The sequence below is a fragment of the Nicotiana sylvestris genome, chromosome 2 (assembly GCF_000393655.2).
Source record: "Nicotiana sylvestris chromosome 2, ASM39365v2, whole genome shotgun sequence".
Lineage (NCBI taxonomy): Eukaryota > Viridiplantae > Streptophyta > Magnoliopsida > Solanales > Solanaceae > Nicotiana > Nicotiana sylvestris.
Genome location: NC_091058.1, coordinates 84,071,624 through 84,099,495, shown reverse-complemented (window position 1 = coordinate 84,099,495; position 27,872 = coordinate 84,071,624). Strand labels below are relative to the sequence as shown.

Sequence of the window (27,872 nt, the reverse complement as noted above, 5' to 3'; positions counted from 1 at the left end):
CCCCTTTCAAAATTTCACTTCTGCACTTGCACTCTCTCCTAGCTTCTAGGTTCTGCCCCCCTCTTGTGAGCCCTGCCTTGGGATCTTGAGTTCCCTATGAACTTGGACACTTGAGGGTTGACCCTTCCACACTGCACTATGTTCTTAATCTGGTAACATTTGGGTGTGAGCACTGCCCGGAGTCCATATGAGGCTCTTAGGGAACTCTGACACATCCAAAGATGAGAGAAAGGCTTTGGATCATGATCTATAGGTTTCTACACTTCTGCATTATATAGAGACCATGTCTATAGGTTTCTGCATTTCTATATTATATAGAGACCATATCCATAAGTCATTTCTGAATTCTGCATATCATATAGATAATACGCCTATAGGACTTCCTGCAATTTGCGTGTGCATCTGTCATTAGGCAAACCTGTTTATAGGAGTTAAATAACTAACTGCATATAGATGACTTGCCTATAAGATTTCTGCATGTCAATAACAATGTTTTTAAAGTCAATAACAACCCAGTATGAAACGTTTTCATTCACCTATAAGTCTAATATAGGCAATATCATTGTCTAACATCTGCAAAATCTTTTGTCAAAACTCGTCTACCCTGAATAACTGACGACCTCTTCGAAAATCAGTACACTTCATCTTTTATGAAACCAGTAGATATCATGCCTATAGGTTTCTTCTAACACTTAGGCAAGCCTTAGGATAAAAGTTATGACTGCACTAGTTTTTTTGTTAATTACAACCAGCGGGCAGGTCTAGTTCGGACTTCTTATCTGAAAATATGTGATAAATCAGCCTGCTTTAGCCTTTTAAGTTATAATCAGACCCTAATCAGTACGTGTAAGACATGCTAAAATATATGCTTTCTTTGATTTGAGGAGGTTTATTTGAGCCATACCTCTTTATGTGTTTTCCCCAATACTTGTTATACGTGTTTTTATTTGTCGCCTTAGTATTTTTACCTTTTGAAACCACAAATCAGCCAACTTTTCCACCATTATAGGATTAGTAGTCCCAAGCACCTCCGGGGCTGATAGTCTTGGGTAGGTAATAGCATGCAATAAGTAAACAAGACTATTCTGCACTTTAATACCCTATCGGGGTGGGGAAAGGGTAGCTATGGATATGATAACTACGCGATAATGTCACGTGTAACCCCTCGTCGAGGAGCAATTATCGGAAATTGTATGGGGTGATCCATTTTAGTTATAAACCTAGGACCCCCTTCCCTTTACTTGTTTATTTCGTTGTTTACCTTTCAAAATTTTAAACCGTTTTTCTCAAATTTCAGCTTGCCTTTCACTTCTTTTAATTTTATCTATTTGCAACCATTATGTGAAAACCCCTCATATTTGAAACTCTTATTTGCTTACTTAAAGTGACAATTATAGTATGGTCGGGAACCACACTAGTGGATCCTGAGTGGTGCCTAACACCTTCCCTTCGGGATAATTTCAAGCCCTTACCCAATCTCTGGTTTTCCTAAATCAAACTCTTTTTAGTGTCCTAATGCACTTTAATCATTAGGTGGCGACTCTTCTCTTTTAATACCCGTTAAAAGAGTTGTCAATGTCATAAACCCTATTTCGCGAGAAAAAAGGGGGCGCAACAGTAATGTGAGCGAGGTCAAGTGTAGAGCAATTTGAGCGAGGTTGAATGTAGAGTGATTCGAGCGAGGTCGAATGTAAAATGTAAAGTGACTTGGTGAAGTTATGCAAAGATGCTGCTTTATTTCATTCATTGGAGAATATTACATGTTTCTGTTTGTTCCATACATATATTGGAGAAGTTCCAGTATAGCTAGTCCTTTCATCGTTCGACCTGGAGAAGTAGTCAGCAGGAGGGGCGATGAATTATACTTGAACTTCGAGGCATCCCCTTCGTCGCCTCATTAAAAACCTCCCTGAGAAAACCCGATTGTGACAAAACTCGGGCAAGGGAAAAAGAGTACGACTTGGAGGGCGTTCGTTTTCAGAAGTTGATGTATTTGAGGTGGGCGACGTTCCAATTTTTTTGTAGTAGCTTTCCCTCCATTGTTTCTAGTTGGAATGATCCTTTGTTTGCTACTGTCGTGATTTTGTATGGCCCGTCCCAATTCGTTTCTACTATACATTCTCTTGAATCTTTGCTCGCCTGTGTTTTAGCCTTGAGTACATAGTCTCCGACTTTGAGTGGTCGTACTGTGGCCTTTTTGTTGTAGTACCATTCTGGTCACTGTTTTTGGACTATTATTCTTATGTAAGCCATGTCTCTTCGCTCATCTGCTTCGTCGAGGTCTTGTTTCCTGTTCTTGTCATTGGTTGGTCCTCTTTCATTGGAGTATCTCAAACTAGGTTCCCCGACCTCAACTGGTACCATGGCGTTAGTCTTATAGAATAGTGAATATAGCGTTTCTCCTGTGCTTATTTTTGGCATGGTGCGGTATGCCCACAGTACTTCTGGTAGCAATTTCGGCCATAGTCCCTTGGCGTCCTCAAGCTTTTTTTTCAAGATATTTAGTATTTTTTTGTTGGAGGATTTGGTCTGGCCATTACCGGCAGGGTGATATGGCATGGAGAATATTTGCTTGATGTGCCATTTTTTGAAGAATTCGGAGGCCATTTTTTATGGTGAATTGGGGTCCGTTGTCACAGCTGATTTCCTTGGGGATGCCAAAGTGGCATATGATGTTTCTCCATATGAATGTGATAGCTTCCTGTTTGCGTATTTGGCGAACGCACCTGCTTCTACCCACTTGGAAAAATAGTTAGTTAAAACCAAAAGAAATCGTATATTACCTCGCCCTGCTAGAAGCAGTCCGACAATGTCCATTCCCCATTTGATGAACAGCCATGGCGATGTAACCGAGTAGAGGTGCTCGCCTGCTTGGTGTATCATAAGAGCGTATTTCTAGCACTGCTCGCACTTCTTGACGTAGTCGGCGGCTTCCTTCTTCATTATGGGCCAATAATAACCCGCTCGAATGAGGCATCTGATGAGGGCTCAGTTTCCAGTATGGGCACCATAGTGGCCTTCGTATACTTCCTCGAGGACGTGTCTTGTTTGGCTCTGCCCTAAGCATTTCGCCAAAGGGCCTCAAAACTTTCTTTTGTATAGATCGTGGTTTATGATGTTGTACCTGGCCGCCTGCATTCGAAGCTTTTTAGCTTCCTTTTTGTCTAATGGGAGTACTCCGTCCTGCAAATATGCTATAATACGATTGCGCCAGTCCCAAGTCAAATTTACAGAGTGTACCTCAAGTTGGTCTATTGACAAGTGGATGAGGGTGACCACGTTTTCTCTTGTAATGTTTTTGGTGGCTGCTGCTAACTTGGCGAGGCCATCTGCCTCGATATTTTATGCTTGAGGTATCTGTTCGAGTCGACATTCGTCGAATTTTGGTAGCAATTTATGAATTTCTGTCTGGTACCATTGTAGCCTCTATTCTTTGATTTGGAAAGTCCCTGTAACTTGGTTGACAACGAGTTGTGAGTTGCATCTGAGTACGACTCGTCGTGCTCCATATTTGAGAGCTAGATTTAGTCTTGCAATTACGGCCTCATACTCGGCCTCATTGTTAGTCATATCGGGGCACCGTATGGATTGGAAGATGACTCGCCTGTTGGGACCTCAAGTATGAGTCCCAGTCCTGATCCTGATGCATTGGAAGCACCATCGGTGTATAGGACCCATAGGTCGGATAACCTGGGAGAGGTACAAGAAGTTTCCTGCTCGACCTCGGGCATTATTTTGGCACTAAAATCGGTGACGAAGTCGGCAAGTACCTGCGATTTTATCGCAGCTTGGGGCTGATATGTTATATCGTGCTCGCTCAATTCTATGGCCCACTTGGCCAATCTCCCCGACAGTTTGGGTTTATGTAGGATACTCCTTAGGGGGAAGGTCGTCACCACCGATATGGGGTGGCATTGAAAATAGGGTCTAAGCTTTCATGAAGCTATAACCAATGTCAGGGCCAATTTTTCGAGGTGGGCGTACCTTATTTCGGGTCGACCAGGGTTTTGCTAATGTAATAGATTGGAGATTACGTACCTTTGTTTTTGTCCGACTAGTACTACACTTACTGCAACCTCTGATACGACCAAGTATATCAGAAGGCGCTCACCGAGTTCTGCTTTGGCTAGTAGCAGGGGAGAGGACAAGTATGCCTTTAGTTCTCTTAAGGCCTCGATGCATTCTGAATTCCACTGGAGCCCATTGTCCTTTTTAAGCACATTGAAGAATTTGTGGCATCTGTTAGAGGATCATGAGATGAACCTCGACAGGGCAACTATACGGCCTATCAGTTTTTGTACCTGCATCTTGTTGGTCAATACTTCGGGTATTCTCTCGATGGCTTTGATCTGGTTGGGATTGACCTCGATGCCTCTTTGTGACACCAAAAAGCCAACGAACTTGCCTGAGGTTACATCGAAGGCATACTTTTCGGGGTTTAGCTTCATATCGTATTGCCTTAGTATACCAAAGGCTTCCTTCAGGTGGTTGATGTGGTCTTCCTTCCTTTTTGACTTGACCAATATATCGTCTATGTAAACTTCCATTATTTTACCGAGTTGGTCTTTGAATATCTTGGGGACCAGCTATTTACCTCGAAAATGGTAATAACAATTAGATTTGATTTTGTGGTTCTAAAAATGCGTGATTTATTTTTATGCTAGTTGTTAAGCAGTAGATGCTAAGTGAGAGGCTAGAAAATAAGATAAGAGCCTGAAAATTGTACGCTATGCAAACCGAGTGGCCGAGAGTCAGGGTCTCGAGCTAAACTATACGGGGCCTCGGGTTCAAGCTAAGCATTAGACTATGGACGGCTGATGAAGAACTTAACAGTTCTGAGAGCTTTAATGAGAGCTCTTTATGATCAATGATGAGTAGTAAATGAAGAACAATAAATGAAACGCAATAAATGTGAGTAATAAATCTTGAGGAAAGACAATCGAGAGTGTTTAAGTTAGAGAGCAGAGAATGTTCTTGTATTCAATATCATGTGTGCAAAAAATAACAAGGGTCCCCTTTATATAGGAGGGGGAATCCCAAAATAGTACAAATGCATTAATTATAAAGATATGCGGTTGGTACAACCATTTAATACCACAGTATGGGCTTATACTATTCTTATGGACTTGGTCAGCTCTAATCACTCGCCTTGGGAATCTCCCACTCATTCATCATAGCCACCGATTTGTACTGCCCCGAGGTTGAGCTCTGCCTCAAGCATTCTGGTTCATCAAATCTCGAGCTGTGCCTCGAGCCTTCTGGCAACAAGCTACGAAATGCCATGATGACCCCAAAATCAGACTCTCCGATTTTAGCCGTATACAGATAGTCCCCACGTTTCTTAGAGTAAAATGATAAGAAATGGTCTTGAATTCTTACTTATTCGATACTCCCATTATGACATCAGTTCATCAGAGCATTAAATGCCATAACTCAAAGGCTGCACAAAGTTCGCTATCAACATGATTATCGAGAAGCCCACGAACCGTCATTGGTTCGACCTTTCCGCTCCTCAAACATTGCCCAAATGGCTTCAATAAATACTTCAACTTGTTTTTCCATTCACACTTTTACAACATCAAGTTTTTAGGGCTAAGTTCACTTCTTCTTGCACCCATCTTCTTTCTGTGCTTACTTCTTCATCCTCTACCTTAGAAACCTTTTCTAAAATTATGGCTAGAACCTCTAGAACGGTACCTCAGAAAGAGGGTGCCGCTTCCTCATCACGCCCATCCAAGGGCAAACCGAAAATACCTCCGACTGTTGAGCAATATACCCCCGACCACTTCGATATAGTTTCTGATTTTGCCATCGAAAATCCCCCTTCTACCCCAGGCCGATGCGAGCTCGTATCTCGGTACATCAGTGTAGTGACCGATACGTAGAGAGTGAAGAAAGACTACCGATGGGGGGCGGCAGTTTAAGTAGAGATCCCCAAGCCCGAGGAAAGCATAGTAGAATACAAAGCTGGCTTCCTCAGCGTATATACATATCCATTCACTCTAGGTCCCGTAGATCCTTCTTCCCCGAAGATCGATCCGGTGATTCTTGATTTTTGCCGAAAGTACTGAGTGACACTCAGTCAAATCTATCCTTATATTTGGAGGAATGTTTACATGCTCTGATATTTTTCCAATAAGATCGAAGGAATGACCTTCACCCTCGATCACCTGGTTAGGTTGTAAAGCCCTCGTTTCTACCAAGGTTTGATCAAGCTTCATCCTCGATCTGCGAAGACATTCTTTTCGAGTATCGATGAGGATAAGGACCGGGGGTGGATGAGCTGGTTTGTAAGAGTGAGGACATCAGACATTATCCCGGCTGATAGGATGCCATTCCCGGAGGAATGGAATATGCAGCGTAAGTGTCCGTACTTTGAGTTTGTTTTATTGCCCCTTCTTTCCCCTTATGAAATGATCTTCTTTTGACTATGCAGCCACCGTTTGGCACCTCACTGCGGTTTAGAACCTTTCAAGGTGGATTAGACAGCTAGACTTTGCCTTTCCTTATAGTGGGCGTTCTTGGTGTGATTTGGCCAAGACTCGGTGGCAGGATAAGAACCATGGTAAGTACTTCTTACTGTCGTTGCCAAATTTCTTTTGAGTATTCTTCGTGGTGATGAGTTTAATACATTATGCTTATGTAGGCCTCGGTAAGGGTGTGTCGATGATACCGGCTGCCGCTGGTGAAGAAGGAACCTCAAAACCCAGCAATGGTAAGAAGAGGAAGAAGGAAGCTTTGACCGAGTCTTCAATTAAGATCGACGCCACGGTCTCGGCTTCGAATGCTATGCCAAGTCCCCATACTGAAAATGAAGGTGATGATGATGATGATCGCCCTTTGGAACAAAGGGCAAGATGGGGTGCGGATGATCCACAAGCTACTGGGCACATGGTATCTGAGCCGGTAATGGTCGATATAGACCTAACTCGTACTGAGGAGACCCTCGAAGAGGGTTCGAGTGCAGTCCCCGAGCTTCAAGTCAGACATGGCACAGTTCGTGTTAGTGAAACCTTGGCTGTCAATTCTGGAGGGCCTGAACCTTAAGCCTCTCAGGGTCGAGAAGAGATCCTTACAAAAATTGATGCCTGGGTGGCTTTAAATTGGGCCCTTCGTTTTCACCGGGGGAAATTAGGGATGCCCAAAATATGGGTATTGCCGGTGTGGGGGCCTCTCATAGAGAGAAAGATATGCTCGGGGACTACTTCTTCGACATGGACATGGACACAGACCGCGATGCCCCCATCACTCTCTAGGAGGCTAAGAAGCTTCAAAACAGCAAGTAATATTCTCGATATACCATTTGCGCTTCAAGTTTTTACCTTGCCTTCTCAACTTTTCTTTTTTTGTTGTAGGTTAAGAAGTTGTATGACCATGTCTTCTATAAGCTCCAAGATGAGCTTTCATGCCGTGAGAAGGAACTTGAGAATCTCACCTCTAAGCTAAATAAGTCGGAGGCTTCCTCCACCCGAAAGGAAGAGGAGTTGGGTGAGCTTCGGGTAAGCCTGGAGGGGGTGCACCAAGAAAGGACCAGCTTTGCCGAGCAAGTAACACCGCATTCATGTGCTCATTATTTTATTCTCATAACTTGATATTCATGATGTTATTTCACCTTCGCAGATTGGGTAAAATGATGCCCTAGTGGGGCAACTATGGGAAGAGGTCGCGGCCAAGGATGCGGAGATCCTCGAGTTGAAGAGGCAGAATGCGGTCGTGACCTTAGAAAAGGACCTTCTATGTCGTGAGTTGACCTTGACCTAGGAACTTCTTCGAAATGCTCAGAAGGAAGTCGCTGCACTATCTATAGCCAAGGCTATAGCTGTTGAAGATGCGTCCTCATACAAAAAGGATGCCGCTACTGCAAATGCTCGAGCCAGGGAGATATCTGAGAAGGCCGAGCAGAAGTTGGCTTGGGATATTGCTTATGCTCGTCTGCGAGCTCGGAGGCAGGCCCTCGAGGAAGCAAACGCCGAAAAAATCGATCTCCTTTATGAGATCGAGAAAGCCAGAATCATTGTGGAGAGATCAACGCCTTCAACTACTTCAGATGAGGACTCTGGAAGTGATTCAAATGGTAGTGAGGGTGAGGAATAGTCTCACGCCGTCCTTTCTGCTTCTTCATTTATTCCTTTTGTGTATGGGCTCCTTGGGGAGTTTTGAGACACATTCTGTAAATGAATTTTTGGGAATGCAAAAGAGATCCTTTTATTCTAAGTCTTCCAATTTATTTTCTAGTGCTTATGTAAATCTAGTCTGTTGAATCTTTATGTCGGCTCTTTTAGAGCCCATACTCGGAGTAACCGAGATCCTCGAGATTGGACACCATCACGAGGCTTGACCATTAGCTCTTCTGGGGCCTATTTTGTAGTGGCAGAGATCCTCGAGATCGGGTACTATCTCGAGGCTAGATCGATGTTGATAGCCCTTGAGAGCTTATTTTTATTTTGATAGAGTTCCTCAAGATCGGGCACCATCTCGAGGCTTAGATTGATATGGATGGCCCCATAGAGCCTATAGTTATAACGATAGAGATCCTTAAGATCGGGCACCATCTCGAGGCTGGATTGATACGAGAATCTTGACCTCGCGAATGCCGTATGACGGCGTCATTCGTATGGCACGATTGCGAAGTGACCAGGATGGTCCCACCGGTACACTTCCCCAAAAGTGGCAATGACATGGTCAGATGTAATTGGCCTTTAGGTTAGGCGGGCAGTCGATGCTTGCTCTATATATGAGCTTACTTTCCTCTTATTTGAGGACTTTGCTATTTTTGTAGAGATTTTCCTCCTTGCATCAGTGCTTCCATCACTTTAGTTCAAAGATTTCATTTGAGTTTTCATCTCCTTCTTCTTGTTTCACCATAGTTATGCCTGCTATGCCCAAATTTGTCCACCAAGAGGAGGAGAGTTCTGCCTCTATTTCCCACTCGGTCGGTGGTACACCGCCGGTGTTCGATGAGCTAACCTTGAGGTGCTTTGTCTCGAGGAGGGACTTTTCATTAGAGAGACTACCTAACATTCAGGGCCATAAGGAACATGCATCGAGGTTTATCTTATCAATAGGAGAGTAACACTTCAAGGCAGTTAGGAGAGAGTGTGGATGGGGAGAAAAGGTGGTATTGCGGTCACCTTCCATGGAAGAGAGCATCATGACTCATGTAGAGGGGTTTTGAACGTATACACGTACCCCTTTATGTTGGGTCCTCTTGATAGAGCCGTGCTCGAGTTTAACAGAAACTATCGGGTTACCCTTCACAGGTTCACCCATCATTTTGGAGGATAGTGTTGATGATAAAGTACTTTGCGGATAAAGTTGGGCTCGAGTTTACCCTCGGCCACCTTGTTAGATTGTACCGGCCCTTACATTATCGAGGACTGATTGCTCTACGAAGTCGATCCACCCGGCCCTTTATTGCTAGTACTGAAGAAGACAAGGACTGAGGGTAGATAAGTTGATTCGTTCGAGCGCAGACCGTTGACATTATAACAGCAGGGTTCCTGCCATTTCTCAAGAAATGGAATTTCACACGTAAGTGGTACACTTGTGCTTTTATCATTTTGTTTATGGTGGGGGCAGGCTCCATAAAGATGTTTTCCTTTCCTTCTCTATAGCGATCCTATGGTTGCCATACGAGGTCTCTGATCTGGCGGATTGGACTCGGAAAATGGCACCTTGCTCAACTTTCGATGAGCGTAAGTGGCGAGATCTGTCCAAAGGTAGATGGGAGGCCAAACACCACAGTACGGGCTGCGTGACCTATTTTTTTTTTGAAAAGTACTTTCTTTTATGTGTATTAACTCTGCCACCATAGACATTATAGAATTTACCGAGATGAGACCGTGCCCCCTTGGAAAGGAGGAAGGATCGTCGGCTTCGGGGCCAAGGATTGATAACAAACGGAAGGAATCTTCGAATGACGAAGATGCTCATAGCGAGGCAAGCCCTGCTCAGAGGCTCACAGGAGATTATCGGCTGAGCTTGCAGCACCCGAGGTTTCTAGCCTCGGAAGAGTGGCTCCTCCTTTGCCGCTATCTTCTCTTCCCGTCGAAGGTACTTCAAGGGATACAAGCATTTTGTTTTTGTCTTCTTTTCCCATCGAAGGTACTTCGAGGGATATAGGTGTTTTGTTGTCGTCTTCATCTCCTGTCGAAGGTACTTCGAGGGATGTTCGAGGCTAGGGGCTGCCTAAATCAAGCAGGGTCTTGAGCGACCATGTCCCCACCGAGGTTGGTTCAACTGGGGTCGGTGAGACCAGGCTAGTAGATGCACGCTCAACTTTTGAGGAGGCTCAACGACTTTGCTGTATGGTGAGCTTTGGTTGACTTTGTTGGTTTTTTGATTTTACATTTTCATTTTCTCATTGAGCTCCCTTTTCATAGGCCTTTGACAAGCTTAAGTCCGAGCTGCTCCACTGTCAAGACAGGTTGAAGAAAGCCTTAGATGGGGAGAAATCCCTTAGGCTTCTTTGTGATAAAAGGGGAAAAGAATTGAGGCACCTTCGGTACGAGGCAAATCAAATACTGAACTACGAAAGCTACCTCGAGAAACAGGTAACCTTTGCTCCGAGGGAATGCATGCTTCTTGTTCTATCCTCAGAGATTAATATTTTGATTCTTCAGTTGCAGAGCAAGATAGAGGATCTGGAATGCCTTTGGGGCGAGGTTGGCCAGGCCAAGTATAAGTGCAACGAGCTAAGGGCTCAGATAGATGCCCAAATTGCGGCCAAGAAGAATGCTCTGGCCAAGGTTTCAGCCCTCGAGGTACAGCTCTGGAACGCCTGTGAAAGTAGCTCGGTCCAGACGAGTAGGATTGCAAGGGTCGAGTCCGACCTTTTGAAGATGAAAGCCGAGGTCGTGGACATCCGGGCTAAAGCTGAAGAGATTCGGGCTAAGGCTGACAAGAAAGTGGCTATTTATTTAAAACATGTTGCCAATGCTCGGGCTGAGTTGAGAGGGGCTTCCGATTGGGAGAACAGAAGCAATGATTATGCCCGGTGCAAGTCCCGGAGGGAAACGCTCGATGAAATCCATGCTAGAGGCTTCGATCTCTCAGAAGAGAATGAGCAGGCCAAGGCAGATGAAATGACGCCAAGTTCCTCGTATCTGTTGCCGAAGATAATGAGGGAGAGGCCGACGGGGCCTCAGACCCCAAGGAGAAAGTAGAATAGGCTATTCTTTTCTAATTTTGTGTATAGGGCTCTCAGAGAGCATTGCAAATGTAGCCTTGCATTATTTCACACACACACATATATATATATATATATATATGTATAAGGAAGCCTTTCGGTTTCATTTTTCATTCATTTCCATTTGCTTGTGTGTGTCTTTCTTCGTCTTGTATTTCGACGTTTGTCAATGATTAGCCAGGTGAATTGGCCTTCGAGTAAAAAACCCTTAGGTTTACAAATTGGCCCTGAGGCTTGTTATGCTGGCCCGTAGCCTTTTGCGCATTTGGTCGGTATGACCTTTAATCTAAGCTGGCGATAATGGCTCTTACACACTGGGTTGGTACGACCTTTTGATTTAAGCTGGCGATAGTGGTTCTTACATATTGGGTCGGTACGACCTTTTAATTTAAGATAGCGGTAGTGGCTCTTAAGCGTTGGGTCGGTACGACCCTTAGTTTAAGATGGCGGCAATGGCTCTTACACATAGGGTCGGTATGACCTTTAGTTTAAGTTGGCGGCAGTAGCTCTTACGCGTAGGGTCGGTACGACCTCTAGTATAGGCTTTATTTTTCCCTCGTTGAAGTTTTTAAGTTCGTCCGACTCTTCGACGGTTCGGACTGAATTGTTTCGAAGCTTTTTGTTGTTTGAGCTGATATGATCGAAGCTTTTTTGCTTATGCCGAGGGTAGCCTGATTAACCGTTTCTTTTCAAAGTATTTTGAAGTAATTGAAGGCCTGTGATTTTATAGCAACGGTCGGGCATCCCCGAGTCGCGTTAGTTTGGCTGGTACATCCTTGTGACCGTAGTCATTGTATTTGGCCTTAGCCTTTTGGTCCCCGAGTAAAGTAGCTTCGGTGTCTATATCGAGGGTATGCCTTTTTAGGGGTCTTACAAGTTCGAATATATAGCCTTAACTTTAAGATCAGGATTATGCCTTTTGTAAGGTCTTATAAATTTAAACATGCCTTGCTTGAGGTCTTACAGATAAGTTGCTTGGTACAAGTATAATTCATGCCTTGCTTGAGGTCTTACATGTAGGCTACTTGTTACAAGTATAGATCATGCCTGGCTTGAGGTCTTACAGATTTGGGCACGCCCGGAGGTCTTATAGCATTGAAGATGCCTCATGGAGGTCTTACGAGCTCGAGGTTTCCCGCACGGGGTCTTATGGCCTCGAATTTTTGATAGCTCGATGGGGCGACAGCCCCTGAAACATCGAAAGTTCTTGGATCTGGAGCCGTTTTTTGATTTTGCCTTATTGAGGGCTTATGAGCTCGAAGTTTTCCAGCCCGGAGGTCTTATGGCTTCGAGTGGATCTGGGGCCATTTCTTGTAAAAAAAGCAAACTTCTTTGAAGCGCATAGTCTTTTGATGGTAAAAAAATCAAAAAATATTCCTTGATTACTTGGTACAAGTATACATGTTCTCGCCGTTGAGGGTTCAATTATTCTATGCGGACATGGTTCTCTCGATCGTTTGACCCGATACATCATTTTTCTATTGAAACTCTCTTTGGGGCTCGTCTTGATTTCTCCGAGGAGATGATCTCCCAGGGGGATTCCCCCCAGTATTCAAGGTGGGTTAAAGAGAAGCCTTGAATACTTGTTGAGTCCTCCTTAGGTAGTGTATAGATGTTGCCTCGTTAAAAACCTTGCCGGTACAACCCTTCTTGGGTTAAAATCCGATCGAAGCAAAAGAGTGCAATGCACGCTTTAAAACCTAAGGTCTTTAAGCTGGAGTGTACTTCGATTCTTCTAACTGGACGCCTGGACACAGGTTAGTGTAATACGTAAATAAAAAGGGAGGTGGTTATACCTTAGTTGTAATGGCGTTTTGAGCCTTGATATGCTTTCACTACTTGCTCCAGGGACGCGATACGGTCCCTTGTTCGTTCACTCGGGTGCAGCCGAAGATGTAGCTTGTGATTGGTACTTCGTTGTTTGTTTATCCTTTGGCTCCTTCGATATTGAAGGTGTCGATGTTGGTGCCACATCGTGCACTACAAACATCTCTCTTGCAGCATGTTTCTCCCCGTATACCATTTTTATTCAATCCTTTATTGGAAACTTCATCATTTGATGAAGGGTTGATGGTACTGCTCTCATGCAGTGTATCCATGGCCTTCCGAGCAAGGCATTTTATCTTATGTCTCCTTCGATGACATGAAACTTGGCATTTTGGGTTGTTCCAGCCACGTTGACCGAAAGGGTGACTTCCCATTTAGTTATCTCGCTCGCCATGTTGAATCCGTTGAGGACTCGAGAGGCGGGCACGATCTGGTCGAGTAGTCCGAGCTGTTCCACCACCTTCGACCTGATAATGTTGGTCGAGCTACCTGGATCCACAAGTACACATTTAATTTGAAATGTATTCACAAGAAAAGAAATTACCAATGCGTCGTTATAAGGCTGATATAGGGACTCGATGTCCTCGTCGCTGAATGTGAGAGTGTCCTGGGGTATGTAACCTCGATTTCGCTTTTCCCTGGTGATAGATATTTTTGTTCTTTTGATAGTGGGTTCATGTGGGATGTCGACTCCCCGAACAATCATGTGGATGACATGTTGTGGTTCTTCTGTTTCATTTTTCATGTTCGCCTCTCTTTTTCGAAATTGACTTTTGGCTCAGTCGCTGAGGAACTCTCGGAGGTGCCCTTTGCTAAGTAGTCGGGCTACTTTTTCTCGAAGTTGTCTGCAATCTTCGGTCCTATGATTATGTGTGCCGTGGAATTCCCACACCAGGTTAGGGTTCCTCTACAACAGATCAGATTGTACGGACCTTAGCCACCTGGTGTCTTTGATTTAACCTATGGCTGATACGATGTCCGAAACATCAACGTTGAAGTTGTACTCAGATAATCGGGGTGCCTCGGTTGGCCCTGTGTATCTCTCAAATACGGCTCTGTTTACGAGTCTCCAAGGATTCTGACCTTGATCTGTCCTTCGGTCGTTTTGGCGTATGTTATGCCTTGGGTCATTTCTTCGATCTTCAGTGTATGGTTGTTACCTTTCCTTGTTTGGCTTTGGCTCCTTTGCCAGGAGCCTGCTAGGATATACTGAGCCCGATGGGGCTCCTAGTTGGTTGTCCTCAACCCTAATCTTCGACTGATATCGGTTGTGGACATCCGACCAAGTCACGGCGGGATACTCAACCAAGTTCTGCTTTAGTTGTTTTGAAGTTACCGAGCTTCGTTTGTTCAAACCTTGGGTGAAGGGTTGTACTGCCCAGTCATCGGAGACTAGTGGTAATTCCATTTGCTCCATTTGGAAGCGAGATACAAATTCCAGCAACATCTCATTTTCTCTTTGTTTGATTTTGAAGACGTCGGAATTCCTTGTAGCAACCTTGATGGCACCAACATGTGCCTTTATAAAAGAATCTACTGACATGGAAAATGAGTCTATCGAGTTTGGCGATAGGTTGTGATACCACATAATGGCCCCTTTTGAAAGCATTTCCCCAGATTTCTTTAACAGAGCGGATTCAATTTCGTCGTCCTTCAGGTCATTTCCCTTTTATGGCACAAGTGTAAGCAGTGACGTGCTCGTTGGGATCCGAGGTCCTTTTGTACTTCGGGAGATAGGGCATTCTGAATTTCTCCGGGATAGATCTTGGAGCCGCACTCGACGGGAATGGCTTTTGTACGAATTTCTTTGAATAAACACCCTTCTGGATCGAGGGTGCGCCCGGGATCTGGTCGACCCTTGAATTGTAGGTCTCCACCTTTTTGTCATTAGCTTCTATCATCTTTTCACCCAATTCAATCCTCTTTGTGAGGTCCTCGAGCATCTTCATAATAGCGGGGTCGACTGCTGACCCGTTGTTACTCGATCTTTCTGGTACCTTTTCCGCTCGAGAGTTTTTTGGTGGCTTTGCAGTTGAGCAATCGCCAGCTGTTGTACCTGTAACATCTCAAAAATAACATGAAGGCTAACCTCCTGTTCCCCTCGCGCTGGGATTTCCTAAGCTTCTTGTTGGTTTTCTTGGCGTATACTCCTGTTAGTGTGGGAGCATACATCGACGTGTTGGACGTTGTGTGAGACCACATGCATGGGAATTGGTTCTAGTGCATCCTCAGGGCTTCGTGGTGGCACACTAATACCTGGAACAGCTACACCATTCTCTACATGGTCCTCAGGACTGTTGTTTTCGTGTTCATTCACTGAGTTAGACATTTTGACCTGAAATCAAAGACTCTTGGACAAGAAAAACTGTGAAGAATAACTTGTATTTTTGGTAAACCAGCACGAAAAAATCACTATTATTTTTAGCCCCACAGTGAGCGCCAAATTGTTTATCTCAAAAATGGTAATAACAATTAGATTTGATTTTGTAGTTATAAAAACACGTGATTTATTTTTATGCTAGTTGTTAAGCAGTAGATTCTAAGTGAGAGGCTAGAAAATAAGATAAGAGCCTGAAAAATAGTACGTTATGCAAACTGAGTGGCCGAGAGTCAGGGTCTTGAGCTAGACTATACGGGGCCTCGGGGTAGAGCTAATCATTAGATTATGGACGGCCGATGAAGAACTTAACAATTCTGAGAGATTTAATGAGATCTCTTTATTATCAATGATGAGTAGTAAATGAAGAACAATAAATGTAAGTAATAAATCTTGAGGAAAGACAATAAAGAGTGTTTAAGTTAGAAAGCAGAGAATGTTCTTCTAATCAATATCATGTGTGCAAAAAATAATAGGGGTCCCCTTTATATCAGAGGGGAATCCCAACATAGTACAGATGCATTTATTACAAGGATATACGGCTGGTACAGCCATTTAATGCCACGGTACGGCTTGTACTATTCTTATGGACTTGGTCAGCTCTAATCACTCGCCTTGGGAATCTCCCACTCGTTCATCATAGCCACCGATTTGTACTGCCCCAAGGTTGAGCTGTGCCTCGAGCATTCTGGTTCATCAAACCTCGAGCTGTGCCTCAAGCCTTCTGGCAACAAGCTACGGAATGCCATGATGACCCCAAAATTGGACTGTCCGATTTTAGCCGTATACACCAGCCTTTGATAAGTCGCCCCTACGTTCTTCAACCCGAATGGCATGAGTCTGTAACAGTATGTCCCCTGATGGGCGAAGAAAGTAGTCTTTTCCTGGCCCTTCTCCTCTATGAGAATATGGTTGTAACCTGAGTAGGCGTCCAAGAAGCTGAACAACTCGTGCCCTGCCGTTGCGTCGATGAGTTGATGGATGTGAGGTAATAGAAAGGAGTCTTTTGGGCAGGCCTTGTTTAGATCCGTGAAATCCACGCACATCCGCCACTTTCCATTTTTCTTTTTCACCATGACTACGTTAGCGACCCATTGGGGGTATTTTAACTCTCGGATGGAGCTATTAGCGAGTAGTTTATCTGCCTCATCACTAACGGCTTCGTTGATTACGGTGTTGAATTTTCTTCTTACTTGTCATACTGGAGGGTAGAGTGGGTCGACGTTCAACTTGTGTGTGGCACCGTCTTTCGAGATACCTGACATATCTGCATGGGAGAAATCAAACAGATACGCGTTGTCAATTAAAAACTTATGGAATTTACCTGGTTCTGAGAGTTTGTGGCCTATGTAAGTGTTTTTGTTGTTGTTTCTATTGTCTAGTTGGACGGGGTCGAGATCTTCTATCGTTGACCCTGCGGCTTCCACGATGTTGGGGTCCTTGATGACGACTTTTTGTTCATTGAGTTCGGGCCCCAACTTTGGTAATTGCTATGCTTACAAGACTATTCCATTTAACTATTTGGTGTATGTACAATCTTGGGCGATGCAGTAGCATTCTTTAGCTATGCGCTATTCGCCTCGGATTCTGAATATCCCCCACGGAGTAGGGAACTTGATTATTTGGTACAGGCTGGACGGGATGGACCACATGGAGTATATCCATGGTCTCCCTATGATGGCGTTGTAAGTTGTGTCCTGGTTCATGACATCGAATGTTGTCTCTAGGGTGACACCCCCGGCCAGAACGGGTAGCATTGTCTCTCCTGAGGTTCGCTCAACTGCATTGTTAAAAATTGTTAGTGTTATGCAGCATGGTACTATCTTGTCCTCGAGTCTCATTTGTGCAAGAACTCGGGGGTGGATAATACACGCGCCGCTTCCGTCGTCCACCATTATTCTTTTTAAGTCAGTATCTTAAAATATGTAAAGTAATGCAAGAGCATCAAAGTGAGGAAAAATCAAACCATGGGTATTGTGAGCACGTGATTTTTGCTTCACGAAAACTACTCCAAAAGAAATCAAAAAATAAAACAAAATTTTCTTGGTGTACAATTTTTAGGATTTGCGTGGCATTTTTGGATAATTATTTGTGTTTTTGTCTGTGAATGTTTATCCTGTTATAATTAATTGAAATAATAAAAAATATGTGGCATGTGCACTTAGGATTTTTATTTCTTACAATTAGGAATTAATTAAACCATAATTTGGTTTTAAAAGAAGGAAAATCACAAAAAATATATAATTGTTGTAATTTTGTCATTTAAATGTGTCATTGTGTGATTTTATTTTTAATTAAATGTTTTAAATTATGTGTTATTTGTTGTTAAGGGTTAATTAATATTTTTTTAGATCAATTTTATTTTACAATTTATTTCTAGAGTTGTTGTTAATTGTTAATTAAAAGAAGGAAAAGAAAAGAGTTAAAATAATTAGCTGAGTCGGATTGGGCCAGGCCAAAATCAGGCCCAAATGCAATGCAATGACCTAGTCCATTATGCCTGATCTCTCAGATAACCTAAACGACGTCGTTTAGGCGTCTTCAATCTGAGCCGCTGATCGAACAAATCAAACGGTCCAGTGTAGCCCTGGCTTGGTTTGAAACGACACCGTTTCAAGTGCTTAATCCGAGCCATCCATTTTCTTTGATCCAACGGCCTCAAGGCCTCACCACGACCCGATCCACTTCACCCCTGAGCCAACTCATTTCCCAACTTAAACCGAACGACACCGTTCAGTTAAGTGAGTTGATCCAGGCCGTTGATCGTGCTTGATCCAACGGCCAAGATCAACCCCCCCTCCACTATATAAGCCTAATACCTACCCTAGCCCCCCAAACCAAACACCCCCCCCTTTCTTCCCTGTTCATCGTCTCTCAACTCAGATACGAACTAGGGCTAACCTTAGCCGCCACCTTACCCCGTCGCCTGAAACCCGGCGGCATCAACGCCGCCGGCCACCACCTTAACACCATAAGACCATCTGACCACCCCCGTTCCAAATATGTTACTCGTTTGGTTCGAATCTTCCCCCATCTTCCCGAATCTTCATTTGAAGATTCGAGCCAAACGGAAACCTACACCAACCAACCCCAAATTCATACCAGGCAACCCCCAGACCTCCCTCATACCATAAATAACTTTGGTCCCGTTCGAATCTGGCTAGAAACACTCGAACCCCAAATCGAAACAAACAAAACCCTAGAAAAACCAAAACTGGTTTCTGTCCGAATTTTTAAGAGGTTTTGAGTGTTTAACTGACCTTAGTCGAAGTGTTCTCAGTTGAGAACAATCGATTAAGGTCCGTTTGACCTCAAAAGAAGTTCAAATTTGAGTCGATTCAAGTCGGTCTGTTCTTTGTTCTATCTAAGGTATTTTTCCTTTTTTCTTTTATTCTATTTTTCTGATGTTTTAAGTGTCTGTTTATGTATTTAGTATGGTTATATTAATTTTTCAGTTTTGTCAATTGTTATTTCCTTCTCCATCAGACCTTTTTATTTGGTCAATTTTGTTTATGTTCTTTGTTGTGAATAGTTATAGGCTGTGTAATCGATTCGAATAAGTTCGTCGATTAGTTATTTTAAACCTCTGTTCTTGTCAATGCCGATTGAAATTACCTGATTATCTATTTTCAGATTGATTGTTATCAGTTGTTGTAGGCAATCAGTTAATTAGTTCTCGTCGATTAATTCTTTCTTGTTTGTAAACCAATAAGCTCGTCAAATGGTTGTTGCGTATGGACACTTAGCTTCAGGGCATTGTCAATAGGCTGACAATGAACCTGCATTCATGTTATCTGCATTCATGTGCATTTTGATTCAATTGTCAGTTTCATTTTAACTGATTCTGTTGAGTTCTGTGTGGTGATTTAAATTCAATTCATTTGTTTCAAATGGAATTCAACCTTAGCTTCAATTTAGCTGTCAATAAGTTTGGTTATAGCTGTTAGTCAGATTTAGTTTTAAATCTTTGTTAGCTGGAACAGATTTCAGAATTAAAGGTTTTAATACAGTTGAATAATTGTATTAGGGGCAGTAATATTAAGGGGTTTTCGGGGTAATTTGGGAATAAAATAGTTAGGATAATATTTTAATGTTAGTGTTTTGTTAGTGGGATATTAGTATCTTTAAATTAATACACTAATGGAGAACAAAAGGGAATGGGGGGGCTGAAAATAAGGAAAAGTTTTCTTTAGTGGGATTTAAAGTGGAATAATTCAGATTTTTAGTGAAAAGGGGGGCAAGGCAGTAAGGGGAAAGGAGGGCAGGTCTGTATAAGAGGGTAGAAGGAGGTCTGTAGGAGGGGGACTGAATTCTGAAAGTTGGAAAAAATTGAAAAAAGAATAGCTATTTTCATTATTTGTCTGGTTTAGGATCTAAAATTAGAAAAAACTTTCTTCCTTTTACTTCTGCTCTATACTTGGGGAAGTATATAGTTGCTGGCTATTTGTGGCCACACTGCTGGTTGCCATTTCTGTTTGCTACTACTGCTGCTGCTGACTCTCTTCTTCTTCTTCTTGTATTGACAATACCAGGTGCATGCTTCGAACTCCTTTGATGTAGTTCCTTGAGGTTCACAAAAAATGGAAATATTCATAGATTTGTGGTCATTAGTAGGCTGTCTGTTTGTTTATAATTGGATGAATTGTTAGTCAATTATACCTAGTCAAGATTGGCTATGTGTTTTGTATTATGTGAACAATGGAGACATACGGATTGTAATTAAGAGCTAACTAAACTGCTATGTTCATGTTGACATGCTTTTAATTTACAAATTTGAACTGCTAGGCTCATGTTGATATGCTATTAGTTTATAACTTTGAGCTACTAGGTTGTCAGTGTGCCTTACCTAAACATGATTTGAGCTAGAGTTTGTGGTTATAACTGCTGCACCAGTATTTTAGGAGTAAGCTTACTTAAAGGATGATTTTGTGATTGTTGGCACTAGAACGTATTCAGCCATTGGTTAGCGTATTTGTTTGTTGGTAGGCTTAAGGAAGAACTCAATTGTTATAAAGTTTTATTGGACTTCTGGATTAGTTGGAAACTTGATTCCTATTATGGCTCCACCTTGGTGACTGATTGAAATATGTTTGTGATTTATTGTTTACTGCTAATTGACAAAGGGTACACTCTATTATTTTTTTTATGTCTATACCATGTTCTTTCCAGGAGTCTGGGCAACAAAATTCATTAAAAGGAAATATAACAACCCATTTCTTCATGCTTGAATACTAGTTTGTTATTGTTATAAAAAAGGGCTTATGTCTAAAGCGACGAAAACAGAGGCGAACGAACTTGAGATTTTGAATGACGTCATATAATATTTGTTTGGTTGTGCTGATATTGGTTCTGAATTATTCTGTTAATAAGCCATTTCGATAATTGTTTAAGTCATAAGGCCATTATTAAATAAGGAATGTATAGCCTTGCAACTCATTTGGGCCAGCTGCCAGCCCAATGCCATTTCAGCTGAACGCTTAGCTTCAATTTAACACAAACCCAATAGTTATTAAGTTAGTTTGAACATTAGCCTAAAAATAATTAGAATTCCTTTAAGCTCACTTTAATTAATCAGACTCTTTCAATTGGTTTGAGATGTGCCATATTAGCCAGGCTAACAATTATGGCCCTCCCTTAATTAACTTTAATCTTTTAGAAATCAAGGTGTATCATCTAGTGAATTTTCCATGGCTGCGCAAAGTTAAAAACTCGTAGTGTCTTTTTAGAGCGATGTTTTAATAAAGTTATTTTCATAAACTTAGGTGCACATTTATGTGACCCAAATCCAAATCTCAACGAAGTCGAAATGTGTCGCTAATCACGGGTACATTGATTGTGACGTGATTCGAGATGCATTTCCACGACGTTGAAAATTCCTTTTAAAAAATAATGAATGAGACGAGCCTCGATAAACATAAATACACAAGCTGTGGGGCCCTTTATACGTGTTGGTAAAATTACTTAGACTTCGGGATGGACCGTTTGGCAAAATTTCGCGGTCCTATCCAAAATAATGATACGCTAGTCGCTTTAGGCGCGTATTTAATAATGTTATCTTCTTAAACTCGGGTGCACATTTATGTGACCCAAATCCAAATCTCAACGAAGTCGGAACGTATCGAAAATTGCGGGTACATTTATGTGGCGCAATTCGAGATGCATTCTCACGACGTTGCAATTCTTTGAATAAATAATAATAAAGCGGTAAAAAGTTAAAATTTGCACATAGGTTCAACATGTATTAAAATCAGATAAATAAGCCGAATATGACAGTTGAGCGACCGTGCTAGAACCACGGAACTCGGGAATGCCCAACACCTTCTCCCGGGTTAACAGAATTCCATACTCGGATTTCTGGTTCGCGGACTGTAATATAGAGTCGATCTTTTCCTCGATTCGGGATTTAACCGGTGACTTGGGACATCATAAATCTCCCAGGTGGCGACTCTGAATCTTTAAATAAAATCCCGTTTCGATTTGTCCTTTAATTGTAAAAACTCTTTTACGCCCCTGCTGGCGCGGATAAAAAGGAGGTGTGATAGGTATCTAACTTATCGAAGATGATAATGTCTTCGAGGTCGTCATACCGTTCGTGGGTGATCAACCACTTCAGTTTATGTGTGTTGGTGAACATCACGTGGTTGATTGCGCTTCGTCGCCTCCATCGATGATCCTTTGGATGGTGCGGGTGGGGGAGGGTGGCTTTGGAGGACCTTGGTGTTGTTCTCATCTACGGCCGAAGTTGACTCTCCCTCGGTCGCTCATTAGCTCCTTTAGGTGTCTTTGGTGAAGCATGTTCACCACTTCTTGTTGTAGGGCTATGCAGTCTTCGGTCTTGTGGCCTCGTTCCTGATGAAACTCACAGAGGATGTTCAATTTTCTGGTACTTGGGTCGGATTTCATCTTTTGTGGCCACTTTATCTTCGGTCCGAGTTTCTCTAGTGCGTACACTATTTCTGAAGGGGAAATACAAAAATTGTGAGGAGATAAGAGTGGAAGCATACCTCTTTCATTCCGCTGAGTCCTTGTATGTGGCCTGGATGGCCCTTCGGCATGGCGAGGAGAGGGTGGGATGGCCATTCTGACATAAGGTTAGTGCGTGTCCTGGTTGGGGCGTGGGCCTGAATGGTCTCTTCGTCCATCATTGTGGCGGTCTTTCCTCGACTCTGTTTGGACTGAAGTTAGCCGTTGGGTTGGACCATTGAGGTCATCCTCGTCTGCTCTCACCTCAGCGCAATAAGCGTTGTGAATTTCTTCCCAAGTGGTGGGAGGGTATTTCATAAGTCTGCTCAACAACTTCCTGGCTGCTCTCGACCCATTCCTGTTCAGCCCATTTTGGAAAGCTGCCACCGCCATCCCTTCTAATACGCTTGGCAAGCTCATTCTTACTCTGTTGAATCTAGCGAGGAAGTTCCTAATTCCCTTTCCAAGTAATTGTCTGATGGCGAATATATCATTCACCCTGGCCTCTGCCTTTTTGGCCCCGGCATGGGCGGTGACGAACTTGTCGGCCATTTCTTCGAACGTTGTTATTGATCGTTCTGGTAATTGTGAGTACCATGTTAATTCTCCTCCTATTAGGGTTTCGCCGAACTTCTTCAGCAACACTGACGGTACCTGCTCTTTTGAAGGGTCGTTGCCTTTTACTACTGTGACGTAATGAATGATTTGATCTTCGGCGTTTGTTGTGCCGTCGTATATCTTCAAATATGGTGGCATTTTGAAGGTTTTGGGTATGACATGCGGGGTCGCCTCCTCGTTGTATGGTTGTTCGACGAACCAGCAGACGTCCTGTTTTGCTAACAGTTTTGGGGCGCCCGATATCTTATCAACCCTTTCTTAATGTTCCCTCATCCGGTCGCAGAGCGCTTTATTCTCGTTCTCCATTTCGTCCATTTTCTTTAGAATGGACGCAAGTGCGTCGTTACCTGCATCAACGGTGGTATGAGTGTTACCTGTTTGGGGAGCAGGTTGCTCGTCGGCGATTGCCGGGATGTTCGCTTGTGCTACGTTCCTATTAGCCCTTTGAATGGGTTTGTCGAGTATGTTATTTAGGGTACTTGTCAACCATTCCTCCAGTAATTTTTTCACTCATGGTGGCGCTTCCTCAGCTGTGGACGTGGAGGCTCCCCTTTTGTGTGAAGCGGTTTCACTTCCATGAGGGGGAGGTGAGTCACTCTGCCTGGGTGTAGCACTCGGTGTTACATTCTCCTCATCTTCTCTGTCACCCTCGTTGATGGTGTTCAAGAGGTTGGCAGTGATGCCCACTATTACTTTCTGTCTTTCATGTCCTTTTCTTGCCATTGTTAGTTCGTGCAGACGAGAAAAAGATGGCCATTGTCGTTTTTTTATCTAGAAGAAACTAAAAAATTTAACTAGAAACTCCCCACAGACGGCGCCAAATTGTTTGACCAAAAAGTGTTGAGATTTTTGTTAAATCAACTAATGAGAAGATAGAGGGTGAATCCTAGTTAAATATAATAAATCCTAGATCTAAGGTTGAAGGGGATCAGTGGGTTGAGACCGTGCTCAAGAACAATGAATGCCAAGCATATGTTCAATGATTGTCAATGAATATATTAATAGAAGCATACAATAAATGTAGATAATGTCAATAAATGTAATACGAAGGAATTTATCACCCAAATGTTAGATGATTTGGGTGACTCTTCTTCCTAACAGCAATGAAGAATAATGAAAGGTATTGATGGATAAGGAATCTTTGGATCTTGTAAACAAAGAGTAAACAACGTGTGCTTGAACAAGATAGTCAGTGAATAAGACAAACTTTTGTATATTCTTTGTAGTCAACATTTTACAATGTGTTCTTATCAAGAAGTGAAGATCCCCCCTTCCTCCTCTGTTCTTTATCTCTTCCTATTTATAAGGGATATCCCCAAGAAACCCTAAAAAGAACAACATAAGGAATATTCAATGGAATATTCCTTATGTCTATTTCTTAACTTATCCTACCGTTACTTCTTTGCTCTGTTTACTTGACCTGGGCAATAATCCTTCTTAAGACGACTCTTTGTTGTTGTGCCGTGGTCGACCCGATTTATCTGCAGTTATCAAGCCGCCCAAATTTAGACCAATACACTATGAGTTGCCGAGAAAATCCAATCAGCAAATTAATATGAACCAATTTAGTCACACCAGTGAACTACAATATTACTCGAAAGCAGCTGAACCGATATAAATTGTAATTATGTGTCTCACGTAAATAGTGTTACTTAAGTGAAGGTATTCAAAGATTAAATAGTTATGAGGTTATAATGTTCGACCCATATATAGAAACTAGTACTCCCTCTATTTTAATTTATGTGAAGTTATTTTCTTTTTAGTTCATACAAAAAAGAATGATCTCTTTTTTATTTGGAAACAATTTACCTTTATGCAATAATTTATAGTCACATAAGATATATTAGCCTCATTTTACACCATAAATTCAAAAGTTTTTTCTCTTTTCTTAAACTACGTGCTCAGTCAAATGAGTTCACATAAATTGAAATTAGGGGAGTAGTAGAAATCTTTAAGGTATGAATTATTGCTATTATTAGCAATATCTCGATCATGTAGGATACAGAAAAGATAAATATCATGATGCTTCTTCGCGAATAGAATAATGTTTTGTACAAACAGAGATTGCGTAAGATGTTGGTGCCGTCCAAGTAAAGGAAGTAAAACTTCAGTAACTTTTACTGATTTACTAGTTAAAGTCACAATTTTCTTTGTTTAGTTATAAATGTAACTACTGTTTGGAGTTGACAAATTTCCATTTTGGGTTATCCTCCGAAAACAACTTTTTTATGCACAATATATATACATAATTTTTCTCATCTAAATTTCCCACACAACATGGGGAAGCTAAAACGAAATTAGTCAAGTGTTCAAACCTTATAAAACGATGATCTACCTAACTATATGTCGTGCACAATAGACAATGCTTTCTTTCGTTTCGAAAACAAAATTTATATGAATTTCAAGCATGAATATGAACAGTCGCAACTAAGAAAGATAGAACCGAAAAAATAAAAAAGATTTCAAGCATGAATATGAATGGAAGAAAATGGGGAACGAGTCGGAGGATTGTTCATTAAGTGATAACTCACTCTTAAAACTGTTGCCTTGCATTATTCAAGTAAGAGACTAAATTCAGTTCTTTTTAAAAAAACCTTTCCGTTTCTCTTTTCATTAGCTTGAGGTTTCTCCTTCCCTTCTCACTCCATATATATGGACACATATTTTATTCGTTTCATTCTTGTATGATGGTCATACTTTTTCTAATCTATCCAAAAAAACTGATACCTTATATATTTACAGAACTCTTTAATTCTAATATTTTTATTTTAATTATTCTTTTGAAAATAAGGTCAATCAAGAACTCTCATACTCAAAAGATGACAGATACTAAGATAATATATGGATATACTAGGAGAGATATGATTAGGAACGAAGATATTCGAGACAAGGTAGGAGTGGCCTTATTCGTGGTAGAGATGAGGAAAGTGTATCGGATAAAATTGGTTTATATTAAATAATCGAATAGAAGTGTGATATGTGGAACCGAAGATAGGTAGAAAGTAAATCAAGTAACAACCCGTACCGGGAACAACAGTTGCAGTTGACATCGGATAGTTGATGCTAGGCTATAATTGTGTATTTTTGTCGCTTATTATACTCTAATTTACTGCACTTTAATTGAGTTTGAGTTTTAATCGCTAGTGTTTTGCACTAAATATGTGTTTTATGCCTTGTAGGAGTGATTCCGATCTATGTAAGCGTTATGGAATGAATTCAAGTGATTTGGAACTTTGAATTCTGAGTAAAAGACCAAGGAATTAAGTCGGGATCGTGTTCGGGGAACAATGGATGATAGTTAAGAACGAAACGAAGAATCGAGCGGGCATACGACGCATTATCTAGTAAAATGCACATAACCTTTCGCTCAGAACTCCGTTTGGGCTCCACAATATATCTTTGGAAAGCAATTTGAAAGGGCTACAACTTTCATATTTTGCATTTTCGCAAATTCTCACTATCGCACCGCATGGTTCGCCTCAAGGCGCGGCGCAGCAGTGTAAAAACTGGCCTGACAAGAAAAATGCAAGGCTGCTGATAATCTCCATTAGTGCGCCGCAGGGTGCGGCGCGCTTGTACAAATTTTATAGAGCCGAAGTCCTATTTCGCGCAGAAGAAGGTGTTTTCGTCTGGGCCCGACCCTACTTGGTATAATTACATATAAAAACGCTATTTTGAGGACTTTTAACACATCTTAGACCTAGGGGGACAGACTTTAGACGTGGAGGAACACACACCACGCTTGGAGGAGGCTTCTAACTAGTTTTTCTTCTCTTCTCTTCTTTTAATTTCATAGTTTATTAATTCTAGAGTTTTGGGTGCTACATGAACGTTTTAGTTTGAAACTTGAATTGTTCTTATTATTTTATCATATTGGTTTATTTATTCAATCTTGCGCTTAATTATTTGATTGCTTGATCACCAATTGAATATTATCTACGAATCTAGGATTGAACTCGAGAGAGGGAATTCTACATTGCATATAAGATTGAGCAAGCAAGATCTTAACTCTAGGGGGGGCGAATTTGCGGTTAGGATAGGAATATACCTAATCGCCTTGCTTGGTTACTATACAGGAATTATTAATGCGTTCTTGTTAATTCTAATTCCATAGGAATATAGGCGTTTGGTTAGCTTGAATAGGCGAGTTGTACTTCGGGAAAAGGCTACGAGCAATATTAACCTGTCAACCAATAAACCAGATAAATTAATTAGACGATTTAAGTGGAAAACTCAACGGGATTGTTAGCTAACCCATAGCTCTAGAATATTCACCCACATTGAATTCATCTCTATAATTCGCCAACTTGTTTTCTTTAATCTCCTTATTTGTTACTTTAGATTAATTTTAGTTAAATATTCATACGTTAGGATTCGCTTGAATAGATTAATTGTTTGGTTTAATTTAGTTGATAGTTAATCACAAGTCCTTGTTGGTACGGTATCTGGACTTACAATCCTATATTACTTGTCGATCACGTATACTTGCGTGTGCGTTTGGGAGCAACAAGTTTTTGGCGCCGTTGCCGGAGACTTAGAAATTAGCTAGTCTGCTAGATTAGATTTTTATTCTTTGTCTATTCAAGTTTTTTTTTTTAATTTTTATCTTAGGTTAATATTTACTATCTTTGTTGACATGGCATCTTGGAATGATAATTGGTCGAATATTGGTTATTCTTATTTTGGTGATCCTTGTCCATATTATGGAGGACCACACTTAGGGCAAAATTGTGCATCTCAATCTGATGTGTGGAATTTTTGCAATATGTGTGGTGGTCAAGGTGGTCATTGGAATGGTTGTCCTAATTCTTATTATCCCTCTCAGAGTTCTTATTATAATGTTTCTAATAATGTTTATGAGTTTGATAGGAGCAAGGAAGTGGAGGATATAGAAAGCAT

The 27,872-nt window shown here is 41.8% G+C and overlaps 2 protein-coding genes across 2 annotated transcripts; one reads left to right on the top strand and one right to left on the bottom strand.

Moving 5' to 3' along the window:
* The first annotated feature begins 6,666 nt into the window (after positions 1-6,666).
* LOC138885168 (uncharacterized) lies at positions 6,667-8,094 on the top strand. The gene is made up of 3 exons (XM_070166075.1): positions 6,667-7,002; positions 7,356-7,499; positions 7,762-8,094. Exons 1-3 carry the CDS (start codon positions 6,667-6,669, stop codon positions 8,092-8,094), a joined length of 813 nt encoding a protein of 270 aa, XP_070022176.1.
* A 14,390-nt stretch (positions 8,095-22,484) lies between these two features.
* Positions 22,485-23,111, bottom strand: LOC138885167 (uncharacterized). The gene has a single exon (XM_070166074.1). The coding sequence runs from the start codon at positions 23,109-23,111 to the stop codon at positions 22,485-22,487; it is 627 nt and encodes a 208-aa protein (XP_070022175.1).
* Between the last annotated feature and the right edge of the window lie 4,761 nt (positions 23,112-27,872).

Coding starts and splice junctions, on each gene's coding strand:
- LOC138885168 (XM_070166075.1), top strand. CDS start 6,667: ATGATACCGGCTGCCGCTGGTGAAGAAGGAACCTCAAAACCCAGCAAT. Junction 7,003..7,355: donor TCAGACATGGCACAGTTCGT/GTTAGTGAAACC, acceptor TTTTTGTTGTAG/GTTAAGAAGTTGTATGACCA. Junction 7,500..7,761: donor AGGAGTTGGGTGAGCTTCGG/GTAAGCCTGGAG, acceptor ACCTTGACCTAG/GAACTTCTTCGAAATGCTCA.
- LOC138885167 (XM_070166074.1), bottom strand. CDS start 23,111: ATGCCACCATATTTGAAGATATACGACGGCACAACAAACGCCGAAGAT.